General features: G+C 44.0%; 1 protein-coding gene across 2 annotated transcripts in view; it reads left to right on the top strand.

The window, feature by feature from the left end:
* Positions 1-26,082, top strand: part of RIDA (reactive intermediate imine deaminase A) — a 36,522-nt gene that overhangs the window by 3,469 nt on the left and 6,971 nt on the right. Inside the window, exon 1 of one of the 2 annotated variants that reach the window (XM_077270867.1) lies at positions 9,302-9,434. The exons of the other annotated variant lie outside the window; for it this stretch is intronic. Coding sequence (XP_077126982.1) covers positions 9,370-9,434 — 65 coding nt within the window. The 5' untranslated portion in view covers positions 9,302-9,369. Of the gene's footprint in view, positions 1-9,301; positions 9,435-26,082 lie in introns of those variants that run through there. 2 annotated transcript variants of the gene reach the window in all.

Genomic DNA, 26,082 nt, shown 5'->3' with positions numbered 1-26,082 from the left:
AATTCATTAAGTGGTGTGCGCTGAATTAATTTAAAAAAAAAAATGTTTATTTCTGCACTCCCGTCGTTAAGACAGATGCATGAAACGTCAATCTTACTCCACAAAAAGGCTTAGTGTGAACATACTCTAAGAATGCGTCACCTGCACTCATGAAGACAGCCATAAGTTCTGCGTATTTGATCCTGTTTCTGCACCTTACAATATGAATTGATATCACTCTGCCTCAAACCTGTCTTTCTTGTTTGCAGTTTGGGAGAGCGAATTGGTGCTTGTATGCGTTATTTTAGTAGCCACTGACTTCTTTGGGAAAATTGGATGACATGTAATGTAGCATGGCATGTTATCTTTTTATTTTTTTTATTTTAACTTGCAGTGTGATAATATGGCTGCTGAATTATAGTTATAATCTGCGTGATGGCTTGGAGTATGTGCACATGTTGTCTTTTTTAGGTGACTTCTGCCACGGAAACAGCCGTTTATATGTTCAGGATTATGAACGTCTTTTAATCGCATCAGGGTTCTAAAAACACCAAGTGGTAAAAGAAATGACCTGTCCATTCTTCTGGTGTTTCTGCTTGAAAAACAATGTTTTACACTTCAAGTCTATGAGAAAGCTCGAAAGACACCCAGGCGACTTTTGGCACATTTTTCCATGGTTTTTGCTTAAAACAAAAAACGAAACGCTAGAAGTTTCTTCATTACTCAGTGAACTGAAAAAACTTCCTCAAAGCAGCAGTAAAAAAAAAATGTATATATTGGAAGAACTATTGAAAAAATTCTTTGGAAGTGTCCTCAAAAACAACTCAAAACTATTCAGGGAAAAAAAATGCTGGATTTCCGAAAGTGTGTTCTGCTTGAAAGGTTTCCCTGAGGTTAAAAGATGTTGTTGGCAAATACCCATAAAGGGTTTTTGTTAATCTTTGTAGCATCTGGGAAGATTACTTATTTGGACTAGTGATGAGCAAGTGTGCTCAATACGTGATCGAGCATCGGGGTGCTTGGGCACGCTCTGTATTCGGTCACGTATCACAGGTTCTCGAGCGCCATGCTTGAGTTCCCAGATGTCTAACAGGCGCCAGACAGCCAATGAACATGCAGGAATTGCACTCCATACACTTTAATGTCGGACCCATGTTGGATACTTTCATTACTGTGATTAGTTAGCCACATCGCGTCATGACGTGAAGCCACTTTTAAAGCCAGAACAGTGTGACCAAGTGTTTGGTTGGATACCAGTTAATGATTCCAGTATGTTTCCCAGCACCTCCCTGTCTTCCACCTAGCCCAGTCTCACCAGCCAAGAATCTAAACCACATAATCTTCATCCTGATCCTCCTTCCTCCCACCATGGCGACTCCCAGGAGACAAAGGATTCCACACTCGGACACTTCTGGGAGCTCTTTACATTTCCATTTACGGATTCTCGCCTCTCTCCCTGCACTTTTCATGAGCGACATTGAGGAGCTTGGGTGTAGTGATGCCTAAATAGTTGAGCACCCAGAAGAAGACGGTGGGTAATGGCAGTTAGTGTCTCAAGAGGGAGATGATGATGATGATGATGATGATGATGATGATGATGATGATGATGATGATGATGATGAGACACAGTTGTCAACAAGTGATTTTGTAAAGTCCATAAATCAGGAGGACCAGAGTGCAGAAGTGGAAGATGAGATGGTGTACGATTGTCACTGACCCAACCTGGGAAGGTGCTATGCAGAGCAAGGCCTGCAATGCAGAGGGTCAGGGATCGTCAGCACTTCCACTGGCAGGAAGAGGCAGTTGGGTGGACAGAGGGAGAAGGTGGGTAGGTGTTCCCCAGTCTGGCTATTTTTTTTAAAGAAAGTGTAGTGTAGACAATAAACAAAACAAATGGTCATTTGTAGCCTGTGCCATACCAAGATCAGCAGGGACCTGACCACTAACAGCGTGATCACCTCCAGCATACTCAGGCAAATGTCATGAAAGAACCCGACTAGGTGGGCCAAACGCCTGGGTCCACAATCTGTTTCTGCAGGTGATACCACTGCCTCTTCCCCTGTGCTACGTGTTTACCAATCTCCTGTCCATGACGTAAGCATGGATGTTTCCTGCCCTGCACCTGTCATTGCAGATTTGCAAGCACCATCAGCAACCACGTACACTTCCTTATTCCAGCGCAGCCTTCAGCTGTCCATACCCCAGGCTTGGAAGTGTAAGCAAAAATACCCACCTACAGGCCCAAACACTAAACGGGCACATTTCGAGTCTGCTTTCCCTGGAAATGTTGCTTGCTAGGCTTGTGGACGCCGAGGCTTTTGGAAACCTCATGTAATTTTCCCATTGTGCTGACCTTGCCTGACACCAGCTCTTGTCCCATAATATCACCCATGCCCTGACCAACACAGTTACTGGGAAGGTCCACTTAACAATCGACACGTACACAAGTGCTTGTGGCCAAGGACGCTCCATTTCCCTGACTGCATGCTGGATGAACCTAGTGTAGGCTGCGACCGAGTCGGAACCTGAGATGGCACACGTGCTACCAACGCTGGGGATTGCAGGCCCTAGTTTCATAGGGTTTCCTCCACCTCCTACACCAGTTACTGCATCCCCTCATTGTCATCCATCTTCGAACTGTCATCCATGTCAGTTGCAAGCTGGAAGCACTGCCCGGGTGAAGCAGCAGCAGGCTGTACTGAAACTAAATTGCTCAGGTGGCAAACGGCACCCCACCATCGACTTATTGAAAGGTATAACAGACCAGATAGATCTTTTGTTTCTCGCCACTGTACCTTCAACCAGGAATTGTGTGTGATAATGGCCGTAACCTGGTGGCGTTTCTGACACTTGGCAAATTCTCACACGAACCATGCCTGGCCCACATGCTCAACTTAGTGATTCAGCGGTTTCTGAAAACCTACCCAGATTTGCCTGAGCTACCTCTGAAGGTACGCCATGTGTGCGCCCATTTCCAAGTCGGCTACAGCTGCTGCCGGTCTGGCAGTGCTGCAGCATTTGCAAATGCCAGCTCGCCAACTGGTGTTGCAATGTGACCAGGTGATGGAGCTCCACATTTCATGTGCTGGCAAAGCTTTGTGAGAAGCAGAGGACAGTACTTGAATACACGCTACAACGTGCCCGTCTGTATTCAGGTCGGCATCTGCACATGACAACCGGCGAGTGGCCATGGATGTCTGACATCTGTGAGGTTCTCCAAAACTTTGAGGAATCGAGCAAGATGGTGAGCACAGATGACTCCATAATCGGTGTAACTTTCCTTCTTCTGTGTCTACTCAAACGCTCACTGCTCACAAATAAAGGGGAAGCTTTGCATCTGGACCAGGTAGAGCTGGAAAAAGTAAGTAAACAGGCTGATACTACCCAGCCCAGCATCATCTCCTCTTCTCAGTGTGGATTGGGTAATGATGAGGAGGAGGAACAGGAGGTTGCGCTACTGATGGTACTACCCCCACCGGCTTCATCCTGTCTGTTCAGCTTGGATGGGCTTAAGAGGAGGAGAGGGAGAGTCATCCTCTTGGTGGAGACAGGGAAGTCTTGTCTGCTGGGAGTCTGACACACATGGCTGACTGTCCTGCTGCCTTTCCTGTAACCCTTGTGTTTTAACTTATAAGCATTTTGGCCAACACTAATTACTGTTTTTTCAGCCATCTCGACCCATGCTACAAGGAGATCTTTCCATCTCCCCTTCCTGCGGCTGAGAGGTCTAGTAAATTGGTACAATACCAGAAGACCCTAGTCGAACAATTAGTACAGAAATTCCCAACTGACAATGCTGGCAGCAGAGGTCCTAGATCCTTGAGCATCCAAGGAGGAAAGGCAAGAGAGGCACACATCAGGTCCAACAGAGGCAGGGGAACACTATCAAAGATCTGGGACAGTTTCATTAGACTGTCCTAGCACCCAGGCCCTGATGTGCAGGGTAGTCTGACAAGGAGGGAAATGGTTTTTTTTTTTTAAGGAGTCCCTAACAAACTGTACCAGCATGCTCCATGATTCCTCTGTGCCATACAACTATTGGGTATTTCTTCTTTTTCCATCACCACCACCTCACGCTTTCCCTGTTCCCTTACCTGCGTTGAGTGAAAGGATCGTTTTGGATTAGTGGCATCTAGGCAGGGTTTAATATTGCTATAGCAGTACTTGTATATCACTGCACTGTTAAAACAGTCTTTGTCAGGACTAAATATTTTCCTCTCTTTAGTAAAACCTTTTACCTGCATTGCGTGACCATGGTAGGCACAAAGTACCATTGAGAGATAATAGGACAGACATCCGAATGGATGGTCGCAGTCACAGGGATGTGTAAGCGGCCTGAGGTTATCCAAAGTCGCAACGCTTACGGTGAAAGCGCAGCTGGGGAAGGCCGCAACAGACCGTCTCGACTCTGCGCCCGGTACCCCGGATTGGTTTTGGTCTGATAAAAGCACAGTTCTCTGGCGGTCAGCGCATGTTTGCATATATTGGCTCTAGAATTACCGCAGTTGTCCATGTCAACGGTTTTGATTAATCAAAGGAGCCATAACTGATTTAATGAGCTGTTTGCAGTTTCATTGTACAGTCAAACTTTGTAGGCTCCAAATTTTTAGAGGGTCATCATGCGGCACTCGTTCAAAAATTGTCTTCCATGGTGTATTGCAGTCCCTACTTCTAATTTTTAGACAGCCCTTGAGCTTACAGCATAGGCTTTCCCAGTCTAGGAGTTCCATTCCTTTAAAAACAGGAAAAAAAAAAATGTTTTTCTGAGGACCTCCTCGACGTGTCTACCAGGGTTTATTATTGCAGGCCCTCCTTGTAATTTTTGGCAGCCCTTGCACTTGGTACATGGGACTCCTAGACTCATAAAGCCTATTACCTAACAACAATTTTACCAGAATGTGTATGAGGCCTTTATGTCTAATACAAGGTGTATTGGAGTCCATTTTCCTTCTATTGTTTGGCAGTTCTTGCATTTTCAGCATGGGCTTGGTGAGTGAGTCCCTCTTTTTAGTAATTAAATTAAACAGTATGTATCTGACCATGTCACACACCACATGCCCAGGTAAGGTAGTAAAATGTTAACATTTACCCGTGAGTGTAGTTTTTCTTTCCCCCTCTACTACGTCATCTACTGTAGTCATAGGTGATGGGATAATATGGTGAGAAGTGCTCCAGCTATTAAGGGGTAGAGGAGGCTTTTCTTTTCTTTTCTATTTTTCATTTTGCTTTATATACACGTAATTATACAGGAAAGAATGTCTCCTAACGTTTTTTCCTATAAAATCATTTTATCTTCTGTTTTGAATGTTTTATTGTCAGTCCGTAAAAGTGGTGTAAAGGCCCCGTCTCACATAGCGAGATCGCTAGCGAGATCGCTGCTGAGTCACAAGTTTTGTGACGCAACAGCGACCTCCATAGCGATCTCGCTATGTGTGACACGTACCAGCGATCAGGCCCCTGCTGCGAGATCGCTGGTCGTGTCAGAATGGCCTGGACCTTTTTTTGGTCGTTGAGGCCCCGCTGACATCGCTGAATCGGTGTGTGTGACACCGATCCAGCGATGTCTTCACTGGTAACCAGGGTAAACATCGGGTTACTAAGCGCAGGGCCGCGCTTAGTAACCCGATGTTTACCCTGGTTACCAAAAAAACCAAACAGTACATACTCGCCTTTCGGTGTCCCTTGCCGTCTGCTTCCTGCTCTCACTGACTGCCGGCCGTACAGTGAGAAGTGAGAGCACAGCAGTGACGTCACCGCTGCGCTCTGCTCTCGCTGTACGGCGGCTCAGTCAGAGCAGGAAGCAGACGGCAAGGGACCTGGACACCGAAAGGCGAGTATGTACTGTTTGTTTTTTTTGGTAACCAGGGTAAACATCGGGTTACTAAGCGCGGCCCTGCGCTTAGTAACCCGATGTTTACCCTGGTTACCCGGGTGCTGCAGGGGGACTTCGGCATCGTTGAAGACAGTTTCAACGATGCCGAAGTCGTTCCCCTGATCGTTGGTCGCTGGGGAGAGCGGTCTGTGTGACAGCTCCCCAGCGACCACACAGCGACTTACCAACGATCACGGCCAGGTCGTATCGCTGGTCGTGATCGTTGGTAAATCGCTTAGTGAGACGGGGCCTTTTCACTCCGATAACACTGATCCCAGCGGCAATTTGGGAGTCAGAGATGTGTCCAGGTGTCTTCCCCATGGTGTTCCAATTCCGTTTGAGCACTATTTCCTACCATTTCAGTGATTTTTCCAGCCCTCCTGTTTAAAGTCTGCTGGAAAAAGGCTGCAGCTAACCACTGGCACCATCGGTCTTGTTCCATAAACCGCTGAGTGATTGGCTGCAGTGGATTAGTAGGGTATAAGGGGCCATCACGAATGGAGGTGCTGGAACAGCAAAGATGTGTAAATATCCTTTTTTTATTATTATTATTGCCTGATTTTGCCTATTTGTGGTCGGGGACAGATATTTAATTACCTTAGTCCCTGTGTCGGATGTAAGTGGTTGCTCATACAAACCTCTCGTTAAGCAGTTGTGCTTTCAGGAGGCGACACGTGTTTATGATAAACACTTCTCAGATTGATGTTGTTTTTATTGGTCAGATCGAGCCAGTAGGATCTCCGACCGTAACTTGGGTGACTCCCTAAGTCAATAGCAATCAAAGGTTATGTCTTCCGCTGGCTCCTCAGATCCTGCAGTTACAGGTCGACGCTCCAGAAAACATCATGTCATTCACAGTGAGACGCGTCATTCTTACGCCGAGAGCGCCTGTTCTCAAGGGGGTTTACAGGTACGAGTGTTGGTGATTTGTCTATTGTACCGTCTGTGACTTAATATATCGGTGACATATCAATGTGCAGAAATAAACTTATTCATATCATTACATTACATTACGTTCTTCATGAAAAAATTATTTTAAAAGATGCTTTGGTGAACCTTCACGTTTCAGACCACATTAATGATTGTATGGGGGAATTGCATAAATAGCAATTCCCCAAATGTAATGTTATTGCAGTCCTTCCCATTTCATGCAGGAATATTTCTAGAATAACATAGGGCTGTAATACAAACCTGCAAAAACTGGATTGTCAGTGCAATGATCATTTTATTCTAATGTTCAGCATCCATATTGGTTTTTGTTGCAACTACTACTGAAATTCCAGAATATAATCATTCATTTCCACACCAATATACAAAATGCCTTAATAAAGCAAAGCCGCAATGTTAGGTTCAAATCAGGAGTGACTTGCTGAGATATAGATAAATGTCCTGTAGATATATAATTCCCCCCCCACCCCCACCCACACGTTTTAAAATTGGACCCTTTGGTGCCTTTCATGTGGAATTTATTCTACAGCTGTTGATGCTTGTTTAAACTAACGAAAAAAAAAAAATGACATGGGGTTCCTCCTTTTATACGAAAGCAGCAAAGGTAAAGCAGACAGCTGTGAGCTGATGTTATCAGGCTGGGAAAGTCCATGGTTATTGGGCCCTTTCTAGCCCAAAAATACCAGCCCGCTGCCGCTCCATAAGTGACGCATCACATCAGATATATAAGGTGTTTTCGCCTTTGCTCTTCCACATTGCCCTGATGCGTTGGAAATTGGGGTAATGGGGCTCGGGGTTGATGTCAAATGTAAATTGTCCAAAACCACTGCTGACATCAAGCCCTGGTGTTAGTAATTGAGAGGTGTCAGACACCCCCATTACCCACCCAATACTAAAAAGAAATAGACACACAAAAAAATACTTTATTTAACCCCTTAGTGACGGGGCCAAATTTTTGAAATCTGACCAGTGTCGCTTTATGTAGTAATAACTCTGGAACACTTCAAAATATCCCAGTGATTAAGTTTTTTCGTGACACATTATACTTTATGATAATGATACTGTTGTGTTAATTTTAAAAAATTATCAAATTTAACAAAACTGTAAAAAAAAAAAAAAAAATTGCAATTTTCAAACATGGAAAGATTATCCCTTTAATCCAGATAGTCATAGCATAGAAAAACATTAATAAATAACCTTTTTATTTTGTTAGCATTTTAGTAGGTTTAAAAATGTAGCAGTAATTTATCCTTTTTCCAAGGAAATTTCCAAAATAACTTTTATTTTAGGGACCTATCCAGGTTTAAAGTGACTTTGGGAGTCCTATATATTGAGAACCCCCCCCAATTTTAAAAACAGCACCCCTTGACATATTGAAAACTGCTGTCAGGTAGTTTATTAACCCTTCAAGTGCTTTTCAGAAATTAAAGCAAAGTGACATAGCAGGAATGAAAAAAAATGTATTTTTACGACCTAAATGTTGCTAACGTCTGAACATGTTATTATAGCCGGCAGGCTCTAAAGCCGCTATTTGGTCATGAATTGCCATGGCAAACATCAGGAACACAGAATCATGATCTTGGGGTGCCGACAGGGATAAATAGGAATCCCCCACAGTCTGTTAATCATTTATAAGATGTAGTCACTATTGACAGCAGCATCTAAGGGGTTAAACAGATATGGACGGTGCGAACACTGATTATGGCTGATGCAGCAAGTTGTCAGCTATAGTGGACAGCTGCTGGATTGTCACCTGTATGGGGATGCTATTCTCTCATATCTCTGGTCAGTTAAAAGACATTTTGGCTGTCATTAAGGGGATAAAAAAAATCCAAGACCCTTTCCTTGGTAGTTCACCAATATATTAAAAAATAAAAAAATCATGCAGGTCCAACGTTATCCAGGTAATCCGACGTAGTCCACAAATGGAAACCTGAAAAACCTAAAAAGACAGAAATAAAAACAAGACACCGTCCCTTGTTCACCAATTTATTCTGGGGAAAAAAATGTCCGATGTAGTTCAGCGCTTCCCATGATGTTCCGTGAATCCATTGTCCAAAGCCTATGGTGCCACGTTCTGAGGCTCCTTGTAAATTTAGATGGCAGTGACACCAGCGCTGTTTGGGCGCCAGAGTCACGTGTCACAACTGCATGAGAGCCCAGGGCCGGGAAAGATGGCACTGCTGGAACGGTGCTATCACGGGAGGTGAGAATAAGTTTTATTATTTTATGGAGGTCAAACTTTTTCATCAAGAAGGGGTTGTCCTAGTAGTGGACAACCTATTTAACCTTTAAATTCCCTGCAGATTCTGTAAAAATAATAGTAAATGTAACAGTTTCCACATTACATCCACGTTGCTCAGCATTAGATGATATTATCACCTGTATGTGTGAAGATCTAGTGGTCTGTTCTGCTGGATGACTTGTCTGTGGCTCGCACTGTATAGCAGTAATGGGGCAGGATCAATAATCTTCTCTGGCTGACTCTCTACGTCACTAGAATTCAAAGGTTACAACTTTCACTGAATGCAGAGATTTGCAATGTCCGGGCAGACACACCACAGACCAACATGTCTGATACACTTAGGCGCATTATTTATACTCCCACAGCCCCTGTCCGAAGGGATGTCTACAGGTATGAGGTCTTTATACTGGTCAATATATGGTAAATTGCTGCATAACAGTCATCCTATACGGAGATTATATAATTGCATTTGACTTTACAGTGTCTCGTGTCTCGTTTTACAGCTTTACATTGTGATAATACCGTCGGCAGAAATGTCCTAATGCATGTAATATGCCTTTGTGTCATTTGCTTTATTGTACATACAGTTAGGTCCATATATATTTGGACAGAGACAACATTTTTCTAATTTTGATTATAGATATTACCACAATGAATTTTAGACAAAACAATTCAGATGCAGTTGAAGTTCAGACTTTCAGCTTTCATTTGAGGGTATCCACATTAAAATTGGATGAAGGGTTTAGGAGTTTCAGCTCCTTAACATGTGCCACCCTGTTTTTAAAGGGACCAAAAGTAATTGGACAGATTAAATAATTTTAAATAACATGTTCATTTTTAGTACTTGGTTGAAAACCCTTTGTTGGCAATGACTGCCTGAAGTCTTGAACTCATGGACATCACCAGACGCTGCGTTTCCTCCTTTTTGATGCTCTGCCAGGCCTTCACTGCGGTGGTTTTCAGTTGCTGTTTGTTTGTGGGCCTTTCTGGCTGAAGTTTAGTCTTTAACAAGTGAAACGCATGCTCAATTGGGTTGAGATCAGGTGACTGACTTGGCCATTCAAGAATATTCCACTTTGCTTTAATAAACCCCTGGGTTGCTTTGGCTTTATGTTTTGGGTCATTGTCCATCTGTAGTATGAAACGACGACCAATCAGTTTGGCTGGATCTGAGCACACAGTATGGCTCTGAATACCTCAGAATTCATTCGGCTGCTTCTGTCCTGTGTCACATCATCAATAAACACTAGTGACCCAGTGCCACTGGCAGCCATGCATGCCCAAGCCATCACACTGCCTCCGCCGGGTTTTACAGATGATGTGGTATGCTTTGGATCATGAGCTGTACCACGCCTTCGCCATACTTTTCTCTTTCCATCATTCTAGTAGAGGTTGATCTTGGTTTCATCTGTCCAAAGAATGTTCTTCCAGAACTGTGCTGGTTTTTTTAGATGTTTTTTAGCAAAGTCCAGTCTAGCCTTTTTATTCTTGATGCTTATGAGTGGCTTGCACCGTGCAGTGAACCCTCTGTATTTACTTTCATGCAGTCATCTCTTTATGGCAGATTTGGATATTGATACGCCGACCTCCTGGAGAGTGTTGGTCACTTGGTTGGCTGTTGTGAAGGGGTTTCTCTTCACCATGGTCTTTTTGCATTGATGAGTTCACCAGTGCTTTCTTTCTTTCTCAGGATGTACCAAACTGTAGATTTTGCCACTCCTAATATTGTAGAAATTTCTCGGATGGGTTTTTTCTGTTTTCGCAGCTTAAGGATGGCTTGTTTCACCTGCATGGAGAGCTCCTTTGACCGCATATTTACTTCACAGCAAAACCTTCCAAATGCAAGCACCACACCTCAAATCAACTCCAGGCCTTTTATCTACTTAATTGAAAATGACATAACGAAGGGATTGCCCACACCTGTCCATGTAATAGCCTTGGAGTCAATTGTCCAATTACTTTTGGTCCCTTTAAAAAACAGGGTGGCACATGTTAAGGAGCTGAAACTCCTAAACCCTTCATCCAATTTTAATGTGGATACCCTCAAATGGAAGCTGAAAGTCTGAACTTCAACTGCATCTGAATTGTTTTGTTTAAAATTCATTGTGGTAATGTCTATAACCAAAATCAGAAAAATGTTGTCTCTATCCAAATATATATGGACCAAACTGTATAGCTGATCTATCTCTGTGGGTTCTTATGTATTGTACATGTAGCTGATCTCTGTGCGTTCTTATGTATTGTACATGTAGCTGATCTCTGTGCTTTCTTATCTGCAGTGTTACACTACACAGCACAGTAAACTAATGCTCCTCTATGGGGAATTAGATGTACGGTATATAATACACTGCTCAAAAAAATAAAGGGAAAGCTAAAATCCCACATCCTAGATATCCCTGAATGAAATATTCCAGTTGTAAATCTGTATTCATTATATAGTGGAATGAGTTGAGAACAATAAAAGATAAAAATGGTAAACGTAAATCACAGCTAATGTCCCACGGAGGTCTGGAGTTAAAATAATGCTCAAAATCAAAGTGGAAAATGAAGTTACAGGCTGATCAAACTTCAGTGGAAATGCCTCAAGACAAGGAAATGATGCTCAGTAGTGCGTGTGGCCTCCATGTGCCTGTATGATCTCCCTACAATGCCTGGGCATGCTCCTGATGAGGCAGCGGATGGTCTCCTGAGAGATTTCCTCCCAGACCTGAACTAAAGCATCCGTCAACTCCTGGACAGTCTGTGGTGCAACATGACGTTGGTGGATGGTGCGAGACATGATGTCCCAGATGTGTTCGGATTCAGGTCTCGGGAATGGGCAGGCCAGTCCATAGCTTCAATGCCTTCATCTTGCAGGAACTGCTGACACACTCCAGCCACATGAGGTCTGGCATTGCCCTGCATTAGGAGGAATCCAGGGCCAACCACACCAGCATATGGTCTCAGAAGGGGTCTGAGGATCTTATCTCTGTACCTAATGGCAGTCAGGCTACCTCTGGCGAGCACATGGAGGGCTGTGCGGCCCTCCAAAGAAATGCCACCCCACACCATTACTGGTCCACTGCCAAATCGGCCACACTGAAGGATGTTGCAGGCAGCAGATCGCTCTCCACAGCTACTCCCGACTGTCACATCTGTCACGTGCTCAGTGTGAACCTGCTTTCATCTGTGAAGAGCACAGGGTACCAGTGGCACCAGTGGTTAGGGTTGGGGCTAAATTTAGGGTTAGGGCTAGGGTTGGGGCTAAAGTTAGGGTTGGGGCTAAATTTAGGGCTAGGGTTAAGGCTAGGGTTGTATTAGGGTTAGGGTTGGCATTAGGGTTACGTTTGGGGTTAGGGTTGGGATTAGGGTTAGGGGTGTGTTGGATTTAGGGTTTTGATAAGGGTTATAATTAGGGTTGAGATTAGGGTTGTTTTGGGGTTAGGGTTGTGATTATCGTTAGGGTTGTGATTAGGATTATGGATCGGGTTGGGATTAGGGTTAGGGGTGTGTTGGGGTTAGGGTTGGAGTTAGAATTCGGGGGTTTCCACTGTTCAGGTACATCAGGGAGTCTCCAAACACGAAAGCCAATTTTGCGCTCAAAAACTCAAATGGTGCTCTCTCCCTTCTGAGCACTGCCGTGCTGCAGGACAGGTAAGAGCTTATTTAAATTGAGACATGCGTAGTAAGCTGCGTTTACACAGTTATTACGCATTTGACTAATCATTAGATGCGATTTTACCGCATCTAATGATTATCTATGAGAAATTTATGGTGCGGCGACGGAGCGTCGCCGCATTGTAAACAGACATGCTGCGTTCTGAAAAGACGCGCCGCATGTCCGTTTACATGGGTCTGCTGCATGAGTGTTTTAACGCATATTGGAGACGGGATTTCATGAAATTCCCCTCCACTATGCTGTAACATCTGGATGCTGCGTGTTTGACGCTGCAGCTCTACGCAGTTTCCAACACGCAGCGTTTCCTGAACGTGGAAACACACCCCCTAAGACTCACTGGACCATAAGATGCACCTAGGTTTTAGAGGGGGAAATTAGAAAAACTTTGAGCTTGGAGAGCAGTGAATATTCATTTCTCTTTACAGTGGGCACAAGCGTTAGCCGCAGCCACCGGCTCCTGTCTCCTTTCACCTACTGCCGCTCCCTCACCACCCATCTATAGCCACAGCAGGTACATCGGGACTATAAGACGCACCCCCCATTTTGATCCACATTTTTGGAGTATAAAAGTGCGTTGTATAGTCTAAAAAAATATGGTAATTGAGGAAACAAAAAAAAATGCAGCTCCAAAAAATGTTAAACGCTCTAAACAGTACAATCAACAAAAATAGGAAAGAAAAATAGCAACCTAAATTAGGCACTTTATGCAGAAACTAAAAATGAACCAAGAGGGAACCATGGAAACTTAGTGTTTTTAACATGGATTTTAATAAAACCGCCAATCTAGCAGGCTCGATATCTGGGTGTTATGTCTCCTATAAACAATGTCTCGCCGCTTACGCCTGAAGAACATCTCTAGAATCCGCTCTTCTCACCATGGAAATAACGCCTCACCCCCACTCTACTTTACTTTCCCTTCTCCAGTCCATCTTCAATGCAACAGACGGGGTCATCTTTCTGGCTAATTTTTACTCTGACGCCTCCGTTCTGTGTCGGTCATTGCACTGGCTGCCCATACATTAATGGATCCAATTTAAACTGCCTGTTCTCACCCACAAAGCTTTCCACAGTTCCGTACCCCTCCCCCCCTACATCTCCTACCTCATTTCTGTTTAATGGCCTTCCCGCTCGTTACGCTCTGCATATGACTTTCGACTAAGGCCTCTTTCACACTAGCATCGTGCTCTGCACGTCGCTATGCGTAGTTTTGCAGAAAAAAACGCATCCTGCAAAATTGCTTGCAGGATGCGTTTTTTCTCCATTGACTTGCATTAGCAACGCATTGCCACACGTCGCAACCGTCGTGCGACGGTTGCGTCGCACCGTCGCCACCAAAAAACATTGCAGCGTCGTCTGCAGCATTTCCGACCGCGCATGCGCGGCCGGAACTCTGCCCCGCCTCCCCGCACATCACAATGGGGCAGCGGATGCGTTGGAAAACTGCATCCGCTGCCCCCGTCGTGCGGCGCTTTCACAGCTAGCGTCGGTGCGCCACAACGTCGCATAGCGATGTGCAGTGCACGACGCTAGTGTGAAAGTAGCCTAACGTCCGCACTGACCTGAGTCCAAAACTTCTCCCGAGCTGCATCTATTCTTTGGAATGCTCAACCCCAAGAAATTAGAACTAACCACAACTTTAAACAGTTTTAGGTGCTCCCTAAACACACATCTGTTTAGGGCGGCCTATCACGTCCCCTAATCGAAGTCCTTTTCATATATAGCCCATTCTCTATTTCTTTGAACATAATTCTCCATCAAACTCCACCACACCCAAAAACACTACAAATATTGGCTGGTGATCAGCTCATGCTGCCTTTATCTATCCCCCAATCCCTCAAGATGGCTGGACCATCATTGTAAATAAGCCCCTTGTGTCACCCCCACCTCACTATAGATTGTAAGCTCTGAAGAGCAGGGGCGTCATTATTTTGCTTAAATTATTGTATAATCTTTTAACTTTATTACTTATGAATGTTGTATACGAACTGTTGAATTGTAAAGCGCTGCGGAATATGTTGGCGCTATATAAAGATTATTATTATGTAGGATATTGAACAAAACATAACGGCAAAAAGTGTAGTAGCTCGGCACGTTTTTTTACCAGTACTTGAGTCTTAGTTGCAGGCTGTCGGCTTTACCTCCAGCCGAGGGCACGACGACCTTTTGAACTGTCTGTAAATAAGTAAAACAATATCTCCGGGGAGTTGCCTCGCGCTGTCCAGTCATATGGGAGTCCTTCGGCAAGTCCCACCAAGCTCCTCCATGCCCCAGTGCTGCGCCGACACTAGATCGCTTCTCATGTAGGAAAAATCAGGAAATGGTTAATGTAGTAACTATTCACCTGTCGCAAGTGACACGGGTAAATATTAACTTTGTGTCATCATATATTAAAGGCAACGCATTTATTTTTTAATAATGCAGAATTTCTGAGTAATGACAAATGTTCCCAATCTCCCTGTGTACTTTGTTAGCATTGTCTACATGTCTTCTTATTATTGGTGAATGAGAGGACTTGTTTTTTACATTCATGTGGTTAAACCACGACTATAGCTACTCCTACAGTTATATACAGTCCAGACAAAACTTTATGCCCGATTCATCACCTTATTCTTTTTAATTTGCATCTTTTTTTAAAGTCTTGTTCGCCATTGTGGGCAGAGCTTGGGGTTTCCAGATGTTTTCACTTGATTTATCAACTACGACTTTTTACAAAAGTCGCGAAATTTGTCACAAATGTACTCAAGTCCTCCCTGGAGTGATTCTCCACATTATGCCTCATTCAGACATGGTGGGGGGAAAAAGGATCACGTTCCATCAGTGTGCTGGATACTCATCGGTTTCTCATGCGCCATATCTGCAGTCGCACCCCTATAAATGAAAGCCGGAGAATGCCGGGAGGAATAAAGTTAATTTCCTCCAGGCAGCGGGGCTCTCAGTGCGGCGGCAGCACAGCTTTAGAACACTGATTAAACCCATGTCTGTAGGTTAATAGCGTTTTGGGTTTTTTTTGTTTTTTTTTACCTCTCCAGTTCAAGGTAAACTTTTTTGTTCTATTCAAAGGAATGGGAAAAACAAATGTATGTACAAAGTGGATCGTTTTAATTAATGCAAATGGAAGCAAAGAGTTTCTATTGACTATTATGGGCTCCGACACGGTCCCATATTATCTAATATATAAAGCTGAATGTGTGTATGTCTGGGATTGGCATCTGCACCGTCGCAGCTACAGCCACAATATTTTGCACAGTCACACGTCTGGACCCCGAGAGCGTCATAGGCTATGTTGTGAGGTGAAATTTTAACCCCGCGCTTTCCAATTCACCAAACAATTTTGTCCCTATCTACATAATGGGAAAAAAGTGAAAGGAAAAGTGTTGGAGGCAAATTGACAGCTGCCAGATGTGAACAAGGGGGGCATAAAGAATGAGAGCAATGGCGCCAAAGAGTATATACCGTACAGTTGCTAAGGTGGGGCCCTAACATGGGATACTCACCACACACGGGGATATGAACACAAAATGCGCCACACACTACCACGTGCTTGAACACATATCACCCTTAGCACACATTTCACCACACATACACCAACCTCGCCACATAAAAGTCGAAACACAAAAGTCGCCGCTCAAAACTCGCCTCAAGCAAAACTCGCCACACGTGCAAAACTAGGTTCACGCAAAACTCGTCACACGTGCAGAACTCACCTCATGGAAAACTCGCCACATGCAAAACTTGCACACGGGGAAAAATTGCCACATGGACAAAAGTTGCAACACATGCAAAAGTTGCCTCACACAAAACTTGCACATACTCAAAACGCACCACACATAAAACTCGCCACCCGCAAAACTCGCCATGCGCAAAACTTGCTGCACACAACTTGCTACACTAACCTGTCACATGCAACTCGATACACAAAAAGTTGCTACACGCATGTCGCCACACAAAACTCCTCTCACAAAAGTCGCTACATGCATGTCGCCACACGCAACTCAACACACACAACTTGACACACGAAACTCGCCCTAAAACACACACAAGTCTGGTATTATCCTTCAAAAATAAAAATCTGATTAATAAGCAGACAAACTACAAGAGCAACAAATGTGCCATATAGGAAATACGGCAGCTGTCAGTCACATGACCAGTCTATTATGTGTATGTGTGAGCTAATATATACTGCCAGGGGGGAGGGCTTACTGTTGGCTGGGGATTTATCAGGCTGCCAATTTAGCTTACAAATACTGAGGTAAAAATATTGACCAAATAACGTGTGAATGCGGTCTAATACAGGAGGAGATGACATACAGGTATATACTATATACAGGAGGAGATGACACACAGGTATATAGTATATACAGAAGAAATGACATACAGGTATATACTATATACAGGAGGAGATGACACATAGGTATACACAATATACAGGAGGAGATGACATACAGCAGGTATATACTATTTACAGGGGAGATGACATAGGTATATGCTATATACAGGAGATGACATACAGGTGTATACTATATATAAGGGAGATGACAAACATGTATATACTGAGGGGAAAATGAGAGGTGTGAGGTGAAAATGAGGGGTGTGAGGTGAAAATGAAAAGGTGTGAGTGCAAATTGAGAGGAGTGAGGGAAAATAGTGGAGTGATCGGAAAATGACAGATGTGAGGTCGAAATGACAAGTGTTAGGGGGGAATGAGAGGAGTGAGGGGGAAAATGAGGTGTAAGGGAGAAAATGAGATGTGAGGGGGGAAAATGAGAGGCGTGATGGGAAAATAAGAGAAGTTACATAGTTACATAGTTATTAAGGTTGAAGGAAGACTGTAAGTCCATCTAGTTCAACCCATAGCCTAACCTAACATGCCCTAACATGTTGATCCAGAGGAAGGCAAAAAAACCCATGTGGCAAAGAGTAACTCCACCATGGGGAAAAAAATTCCTTCCCGACCCCACATACGGCAATCAGACTAGTTCCCTGGATCAACGCCTTATCAAGGAATCTAGTGTATATACCCTGTAACATTATACTTTTCCAGAAAGGTATCCAGTCCCCTCTTAAATTTAATTAATGAATCACTCATTACAACATCATACGGCAGAGAGTTCCATAGTCTCACTGCTCTGACAGTAAAGAATCCGCGTCTGTTATTATGCTTAAACCTTCTTTCCTCCAGACGTAGAGGATGCCCCCTTGTCCCTGTCTCAGGTCTATGATTAAAAAGATCAGCAGAAAGGTCTTTGTACTGTCCCCTCATATATTTATACATTAACATAAGATCACCCCTTAGTCTTCGTTTTTCCAAACTAAATAGCCCCAAGTGTAATAACCTATCTTGGTATTGCAGACCCCCCAGTCCTCTAATAACCTTGGTCGCTCTTCTCTGCACCCGTTCTAGTTCAGCTATGTCTTTCTTATACACCAGAGACCAGAACTGTGCACAGTATTCTAAGTGTCGTCGAACTAGTGACTTGTATAGAGGTAAAATTATGTTCTCCTCATGAGCATCTATGCCTCTTTTAATACATCCCATTATTTTATTTGCCTTTGTAGCAGCTGCCTGACACTGGCCACTGAATATGAGTTTGTCATCCACCCATATACCCAGGTCTTTTTCATTGACGGTTTTGCCCAGAGCTTTAGAATTAAGCACATAGTTATACATCTTATTACTTCTACCCAAGTGCATGACCTTACATTTATCCTCATTAAAGCTCATTTGCCATTTATCAGCCCAAGCTTCTAGTTTACATAAATCATCCTGTAATATAAAATTGTCCTCCCCTGTATTGATTACCCTGCAGAGTTTAGTGTCATCTGCAAATATTGAAATTCTACTCTGAATGCCCCCTACAAGGTCATTAATAAATGTTAAAAAGAAGAGGGCCCAATACTGACCCCTGTGGTACCCCACTGCTAACCGCAACCCAGTCCGAGTGTGCTCCATTAATAACCACCCTTTGTTTCCTATCCCTGAGCCAGCTCTCAACCAACTTACACATATTTTCCCCTATCCCCATTACTCTCATTTTATGTAACAACCTTTTGTGTGGCACCGTATCAAAAGCTTTGGAAAAGTCCATATACACTACATCCACTGGGTTCCCTTGGTCCAGTCCGGAACTTACCTCTTCATAGAAGCTGATCAAATTAGTCTGACATGAACGGTCCCTAGTAAACCCGTGCTGATACTGGGTCATGAGGTTATTCCTCTTCAGATACTCCAGTATAGTATCCCTTAGAATGCCCTCCAGGATTTTACCCACAGTAGAGGTTAAGCTTACTGGCCTATAATTTCCGAGTTCAGTTTTTGCCCCTTTTTTGAATATTGGCACCACATTTGCTATACGCCAGTCCTGTGGTACAGACCCTGTTATTATGGAGTCTTTAAAGATTAAAAATAATGGTCTATCAATGACTGTACTTAGTTCCTGCAGTACTCGGGGGTGTATCCCATCCGGGCCCGGAGATTTGTCAATTTTAGTGATTTTTAGACGCCGCTGTACTTCCTGCTGGGTTAAGCAGGTGACATTTAATGGGGAATTTTTATCACTAGTCATATTGGCTGCCATGGGATTTTCTTTTGTAAATACTGATGAAAAAAGTCATTTAGCATATTGGCTTTTTCCTCATCCTCATCCACCATTTCCCCCAGATTATTTTTAAGGGGGCCAACACTGTCATTTTTTAGTTTCTTACTATTTATATAGTTAAAGAATATTTTGGGATTATTTTTACTCTCTCTGGCAATGAGTCTCTCTGTCTCAATCTTTGCTGCCTTGATTTGCTTTTTACAGAATTTATTTAATTTTCTGTATTTATTTAAAGCCTCCTCACTACCTACTTCCTTTAATTCTCTAAATGCTTTCTTTTTGTCACTTATTGCGCCCCTTACAGCTCTATTTAGCCATATTGGTTTCCTCCTATTTCTAGTATGTTTATTCCCATACGGTATATACTGTGCACAGGTCCTATCCAGGATGCTAATAAATGTCTCCCATTTTCTTTGTGTATTTTTGTGTCTCAGGATATCGTCCCAGTTAATTGCACCAAGATCCTCTCTCATCCGTTGGAAATTTGCCCTCCTGAAGTTTAGTGTCCTTGTCACCCCCTACTACCCATCTTATTAAAGGTTACATGAAAACTTATTATTTTGTGATCACTATTCCCCAAGTGACCCCCAACCCTTATATTTGATATGCGGTCTGGCCTGTTGGTTAATATTAGGTCTAGCAGTGCCCCCCTCCTTGTTGGGTCCTGAACCAGCTGTGAAAGGTAATTGTCTCTCATAGTTGCCAAAACCCGATTACCTTTGCTGGAACTGCAGGTTTCTGTTCCCCAATCTATTTCAGGGTAGTTGAAGTCCCCCATAATAATGACTTCTCCTTGAGTCGCAGCTTCATCTATTTGCTTTACGAGGCTATTTTCCATTGCTTCCATTATTTTTGGAGATTTATAACAAATCCCTATCAGTAATTTATTATTTTTTCCCCCTCCCCTTATCTCCACCCACAGAGACTCTACATTTTCATTAAATTCACCTATATTATCACGCAGGATGGGTTTTAAGGAAGATTTTACATATAGACACACCCCTCCCCCTCGCTTATCTGTACGGTCATTTCTGAACAGGCTATAGCCCTGCAAGTTAACAGCCCAGTCACGGCTCTCATCCAGCCACGTCTCAGATATCCCCACCATGTCATAATTATGCTCCAACAACATTAGTTCTAATTCATCCATTTTGTTGGCGAGGCTTCTGGCATTAGTATACATGCACTTGATGTTCCTCTCTGTACCTCTATTCTTTCTTAAATTACTAAGTGTTCTAACCCCACCCCCCATGCCTCCGCCACCCCCAACTTCCTTATTTGTGCCCAGGTCTCTATCTGCACTATCTTCCCCTCCTATAAAATGAATACCCTCCCCCCCAATCCCTAGTTTAAACACTCCTCCAACCTTCTAACCATTTTCTCCCCCAGCACAGCTGCCCCTTCCCCATTGAGGTGCAGCCCGTCCCTAGCGTAGAGCCTGTAGCCAACTGAGAAGTCGGCCCAGTTCTGCAGGAACCCAAACCCCTCCTTCCTACACCAATTCTTGAGCCACTTATTAGCCTCCCTAATCTCCCGTTGCCTCTCTGGCGTGGCACGTGGTACAGGCAGTATTTCGGAAAATACCACGTAAGTGAGGTGCTATAACTAACCACAGATATTTACTATGCCCAGGCAACGCCGGGCTCTTCAGCTAATATTAATATAATAATTTTACATGTCTGGGGACCACTTATTGAAAGTGGAAAATCCCTTTAATGTTTGAACTTCACAGAGTTCCTATAATGATGCGATGACCATCATTATCTTTTGATCTTATCTTATATACTTCTTGGATATCGGTCGGACGCCTCTCAGAGAGCCAAACCAGATCTCCACTTTGCACTGACGAGGGACAGTACCCCGAAACAGAGTCTGCAAATTGAGATTCTGGTTTGGCTTTTATCCTAAGTCATGTGACATGGCTTGTTAAAGGGTCGACATTTTAGGATTGCTACTTCCAATAGGTGGCACTAGAGTTCTAGTCCTCTTCCTCTCTGAAGAGACAATTTGCATAATTAGCATATTTCCCAGAGGAGCATTGCAGCTTTAAGTCTCCTCATCTCTGCATGCTTAGCATGTCAATCTCCGCAAGGAGAAACAATACTTCTTGGATATCTTATAGGTGTGACTGACCACTCAACAACTTTAGCACTTGGGTATTTTCTCAGGAGCCAAGCAGTTTTGCAAAGCTGAAGTTTTTCTTTCGTTAGGCTAATTAATTAGTATTTATATGGGGCTAAGTTTTTGGACTATTTCGTAGAAGCAAAGTGCAATGGTGCATTTTATTTTATTTTTGATGTCTCTTGTCTAAAGTCAGGACCGCACAGAGATATATTGCTGTATTTGGGATATGGATCAGGACTTGGGCCATGTTCATGAAGCCTTAGGTTATGTGCACACATTGCGGATTTTCTGCATATCCATACTGCAGGAACCTACAGGAATGCCAGATCTGCTCCAAGCGATATAGATCTTGATGACAATCTCTCTATGGACTTTAGTAGCCTATTTGAATGTGAAAAAAAATGTAGTACTTCCCTCTGCCACCGCTTTCTCTGCCCCTAGTAGAGTGTGATTGGCTGCAGCGGTTATACACCACTGAACGTCATCACAGGAGACCAGAATGAAACGAGACCCAGCATGGAAATCCATGATTAATCTTCAGTAGAAGTATAGTGGTTTGTTTTGTTGCCGGATGCACAGGTACAACAAAGCATAATCTGTACAAGTAACAGGCTTTATTGCTCCTTTCTGATTAATTGACATTATGGTTTCAGAAAATAATGATTTATTGATTTTGAAAGTGAATCTGTCACCAGATTTCATGATACTGACAATAAACTGTAAAACGAGCATCAAAAACGCCCCGTGTGAACAAGCGTCATTGTTGTAACCGTAAAATGAATGAGATTTGGAGAAGCTCATTCACATAGTACAATTTTTCTCCTTTTCATTTTTGACCATTTTCTTGCCTAATATTAAAGTAAACAAGATTTTAAAGGGGGTTTTCAGCTCCAGGAAAGTGGGACCCCAAATCCTCTTAAATAACAAACAGTAAGTTTTACTCTTGGCCACGACAGCACCCCACTGGAGAGAGGGATCCGCCCCGCAGGAACAGGAAACCTACCGAGTAATAAAAGGGGGCGGTCCGCCTCTCCTCCTCAGTTTAGGTTTCCTGTTCCTGCGGGAACGTACAGGAACGACAGGACTACACGGCATACCTGGGCTAGCATGCCGCCTGCGCGGTATCCATGAGAACGGCAGGGGCTGCGGCTCAGAAGCAGCGTCGGGGGAGTTCCGTTAGACGGCTCCCTCCTCGTCTGAAGGAGCACGCAGACGGCCGGGTCCGGGGAAGGCCACCTGGCATCATCTGCGGTGGCGGTACGGCAGTATGAGGAAGCCGGCTGGAGGTAAGAGAGCGGCTGCACTCCTATTGCGGTCCGATGCGGAAATCCCGGACCGCACATGCACCGACCGCCGCAATACAGGCTACCCCGGAAATGGATGGTGGACTTCCGGGGCGCCTAGGCCGGATCTAGGGCGGGGGAGCCAGCGCCGATCTGCGCACTGGAGAAAAAAAAAATAAATTTGGGCGCACTATTTAAACCGTACATGAACGGTAATACGGCGATGCAGAGATGTCATCCCCAGGTGCCATGGACCCCACAGCTGGAGATCCAGTACCCCCCGCTAAAGATCACGCCAGAGGATCCTCGGAGACCGCTCGTAAAAGCGACGGATCCAGAACAGGATCTCGGCCTTCTGATCCGGTATTATTTGCTTCACTGGGTGAGTTCGTGAACTCTGCCTATTAAGCTGACGTTGTCTCCCTACTTCTCTCTTTTCTCTTTCTCTCTCTACTTATTACGCTTAGTCCAAAAAGTGACAAAAAACGAAGCATAAGGAATGTGCCTTGTGTAGCCAGCCCCTTCCAGACTCATACCCCCAAAAACTTTGCAAGGATTGTTTTAAGGAAACAACACAGGGAGCAGCAGTGTCCATTACGGACTTACGGGCCATTATTAGGGAGGAACTAAAAAATATGGCCCAGGACAAACCACGCAGTACTAAGTCCAAAACACCGACACCTGTGTCAGACTCCGATAGTGACCAACCTGTACTGTCAGACGCCTCCCTATCATCATGTTCATCATCCTCATCAGAGATCGAGGGACGCTCATGTTTTCCCTTAGACAGTGTGGACAACTTGGTAAAGTCAATTCGAAATACCATGGGGTGTGAGGAAACTAAGGGTGCGCAAACCACGCAGGACATAATGTTCGCGGGTTTGGCAGAGAGAAAGAGATGTTTTCCAGTTATACCAGCAGTGAATGCATTAGTTAAAAGAGAGTGGGAGAAGCAGGATCAGAGAAGCTTTCTACCCTCAGCGTCAAAACGAAAATATCCGTTTAGTGACGAGGAGCTTCTTACATGGACCAAAGTCCCTAAGGTCGACGCAGCTGTAGCCTCTACCTCTAAACAATCCACTCTACCTGTGGAGGATGCGGGACTACTGGTCGATCCTTTGGATCGTAAGGCTGAATCATCCCTTAAACGTTCTTGGGAAGCGGCTACAGGAATATTCAAACCTGCAGTAGCCAGCACTTGCGCTGCCCGGTCAATGATCATCTGGATTGATCAGTTAGACCAGCAAATTGAAAATAAAAGTTCAAGAGAAAAACTACGGGCGGCCATCCTCTTAATACGAGGAGCAGCGGCCTTTATGGCAGACGCTTCCGCCGACTCACTCCGTTTGGCAGCAAGATCTGCAGGCCTCGTGAATAACGCAAGACGAGCGCTATGGATGAAAAGCTGGAAAGGGGACGCGCAATCTAAATCTAAAATATGCGCAATCCCATGTGAGGGTGAGTACCTCTTTGGTAAAACCTTAGACGAGATACTCAAAAAGGCAAAGGACAGGAAGAAAGCCTTTCCTGATTCCTCTATTCCCTTTTACAGGAGAGCCTTTAAAAGGAGACCGTTTGGCAAAAGGAGGCAAACGGATAGGTCTACAACATGGACCGCTAAAGACGACAAGCAGAGAGGTACCATGTTTAGAAGACCCAACCCCCCAAAAGACAACAAATACTGAGGATATACAAGTTGGGGGCAGACTGAAGTTTTTCACCACTCAATGGGAAAAAATAATATCTAGCTCGTGGGTTTTAAATATCATCCGAGATGGAATTAAACTAAAATTCTCTCGTGTTCCCCACGAGTCTTATATTATAACATCCCTCAGCTCGCCTATACAACAACAGGCTCTAGAGCTTGAAATTCAAACCCTATTATCAAAACGGGTCTTAGTCCAAGTTCTGGTGGGACAGGAAGGTAGGGGATTCTACTCTCCCTTATTCCTAATTTCCAAGCCCGACTGTTCTTTCAGGACAATCATAAACCTTAAAAAACTCAATTCATTTATTGAAATCTATACATTTAAGATGGAATCCATTAGGTCCACTATACAACTCCTCTTTCCAAACTGTATGATGGGGGGCATTGATCTAAAAGATGCTTACTATCATCTCCCTATTCATGACAGATACCAAAAATTCCTCAGGGTGGCGGTAATAATCAACAACGTGATTCGTCATTTCCAGTATGCGGCCTTGCCCTTCGGCCTTTCAACAGCGCCGAGGATCTTCACCAAGATAATGCTAGAGGTGATGGCCTACCTTCGCCAGAAGGAGACTTTAATTGTGCCCTATCTGGATGACTTTTTGGTAATAGGAAATTCAGTTACTCAATGTACTGATCGTTTAGCTCACGCAATTTCCTCTCTACAGGACTTGGGCTGGATCATCAATACCAACAAATCCAGACTCACTCCGCTTTCTCGTCAGGCGTTCTTGGGGTTCCATTTAGACTCCATATCTCGAAAGTGTCTTCTGCCTCAGGTAAAGATACTACTGATCAGACACAAAGTCCTAGCCGCGATAAATAATCCACGTATATCCCTAAGACAAGCTATGTCGTTAGTAGGGTCTCTTATCTCTTGTATACCTGCAGTAAGATGGGCTCAATACCATACTCGAACACTACAACATCAAATTTTACAAGAAGATAGACGGTTATTTGGTCACCTAAATGCAAAAATAACCTTATCTCAGGAGGTTTTATCTTCCTTAGCGTGGTGGCTAGACTCAAATCATTTGAGTGGTGTTCCATGGGTAATAATGCCATCTCATACCATAACCACTGACGCCAGCCCTCATGGATGGGGTGCTCATATGGGGAATGATTTTTGCCAAGGGTTATGGAACATGGAGGAAAGCTGCAGCTCCTCTAACGTTAAAGAACTAAATGCAGTAAAATACGCCTTATACCATTTCCTCCCACAGCTCTCGGGGGAAAGACGTCAGAATCCTTTCCGACAACACCACCACAGTGGCGTATCTAAACAGGCAAGGAGGCACGCGATCAGAGACTCTGATGTCTTCTGCTACAGAAATCTTGAATCTAGCAGAAAGTCACCTAACATCCCTTACTGCGCTGCACATAAGAGGAGAAAACAATCAGCAGGCAGACTTTTTAAGTCGACACACCTTGAGACAAGGAGAGTGGTGCCTAAACCAGCAGATTTTTCTGGACATAATATCCCTATGGGGCCGTCCTCAAATAGATCTCTTCGCCACAAGAAGAAACAGAAAAGTCCGGAGGTTTGCCTCCTTATCTCCAGCGGATCATCCGGACATTCTGGACGCTCTCCAAGCCCCTTGGCAGTTCAGTCTGGCGTACGCTTTTCCTCCGATCATATTACTACCCCAAGTCATACGCAAAATCA

This window comes from Ranitomeya variabilis, chromosome 6 (assembly GCF_051348905.1).
Source record: "Ranitomeya variabilis isolate aRanVar5 chromosome 6, aRanVar5.hap1, whole genome shotgun sequence".
NCBI classification, from domain to species: Eukaryota; Metazoa; Chordata; class Amphibia; order Anura; family Dendrobatidae; genus Ranitomeya; species Ranitomeya variabilis.
Note: the sequence above shows the minus strand (reverse complement) of the source record. Positions and strands in the feature narration are given on the sequence as shown.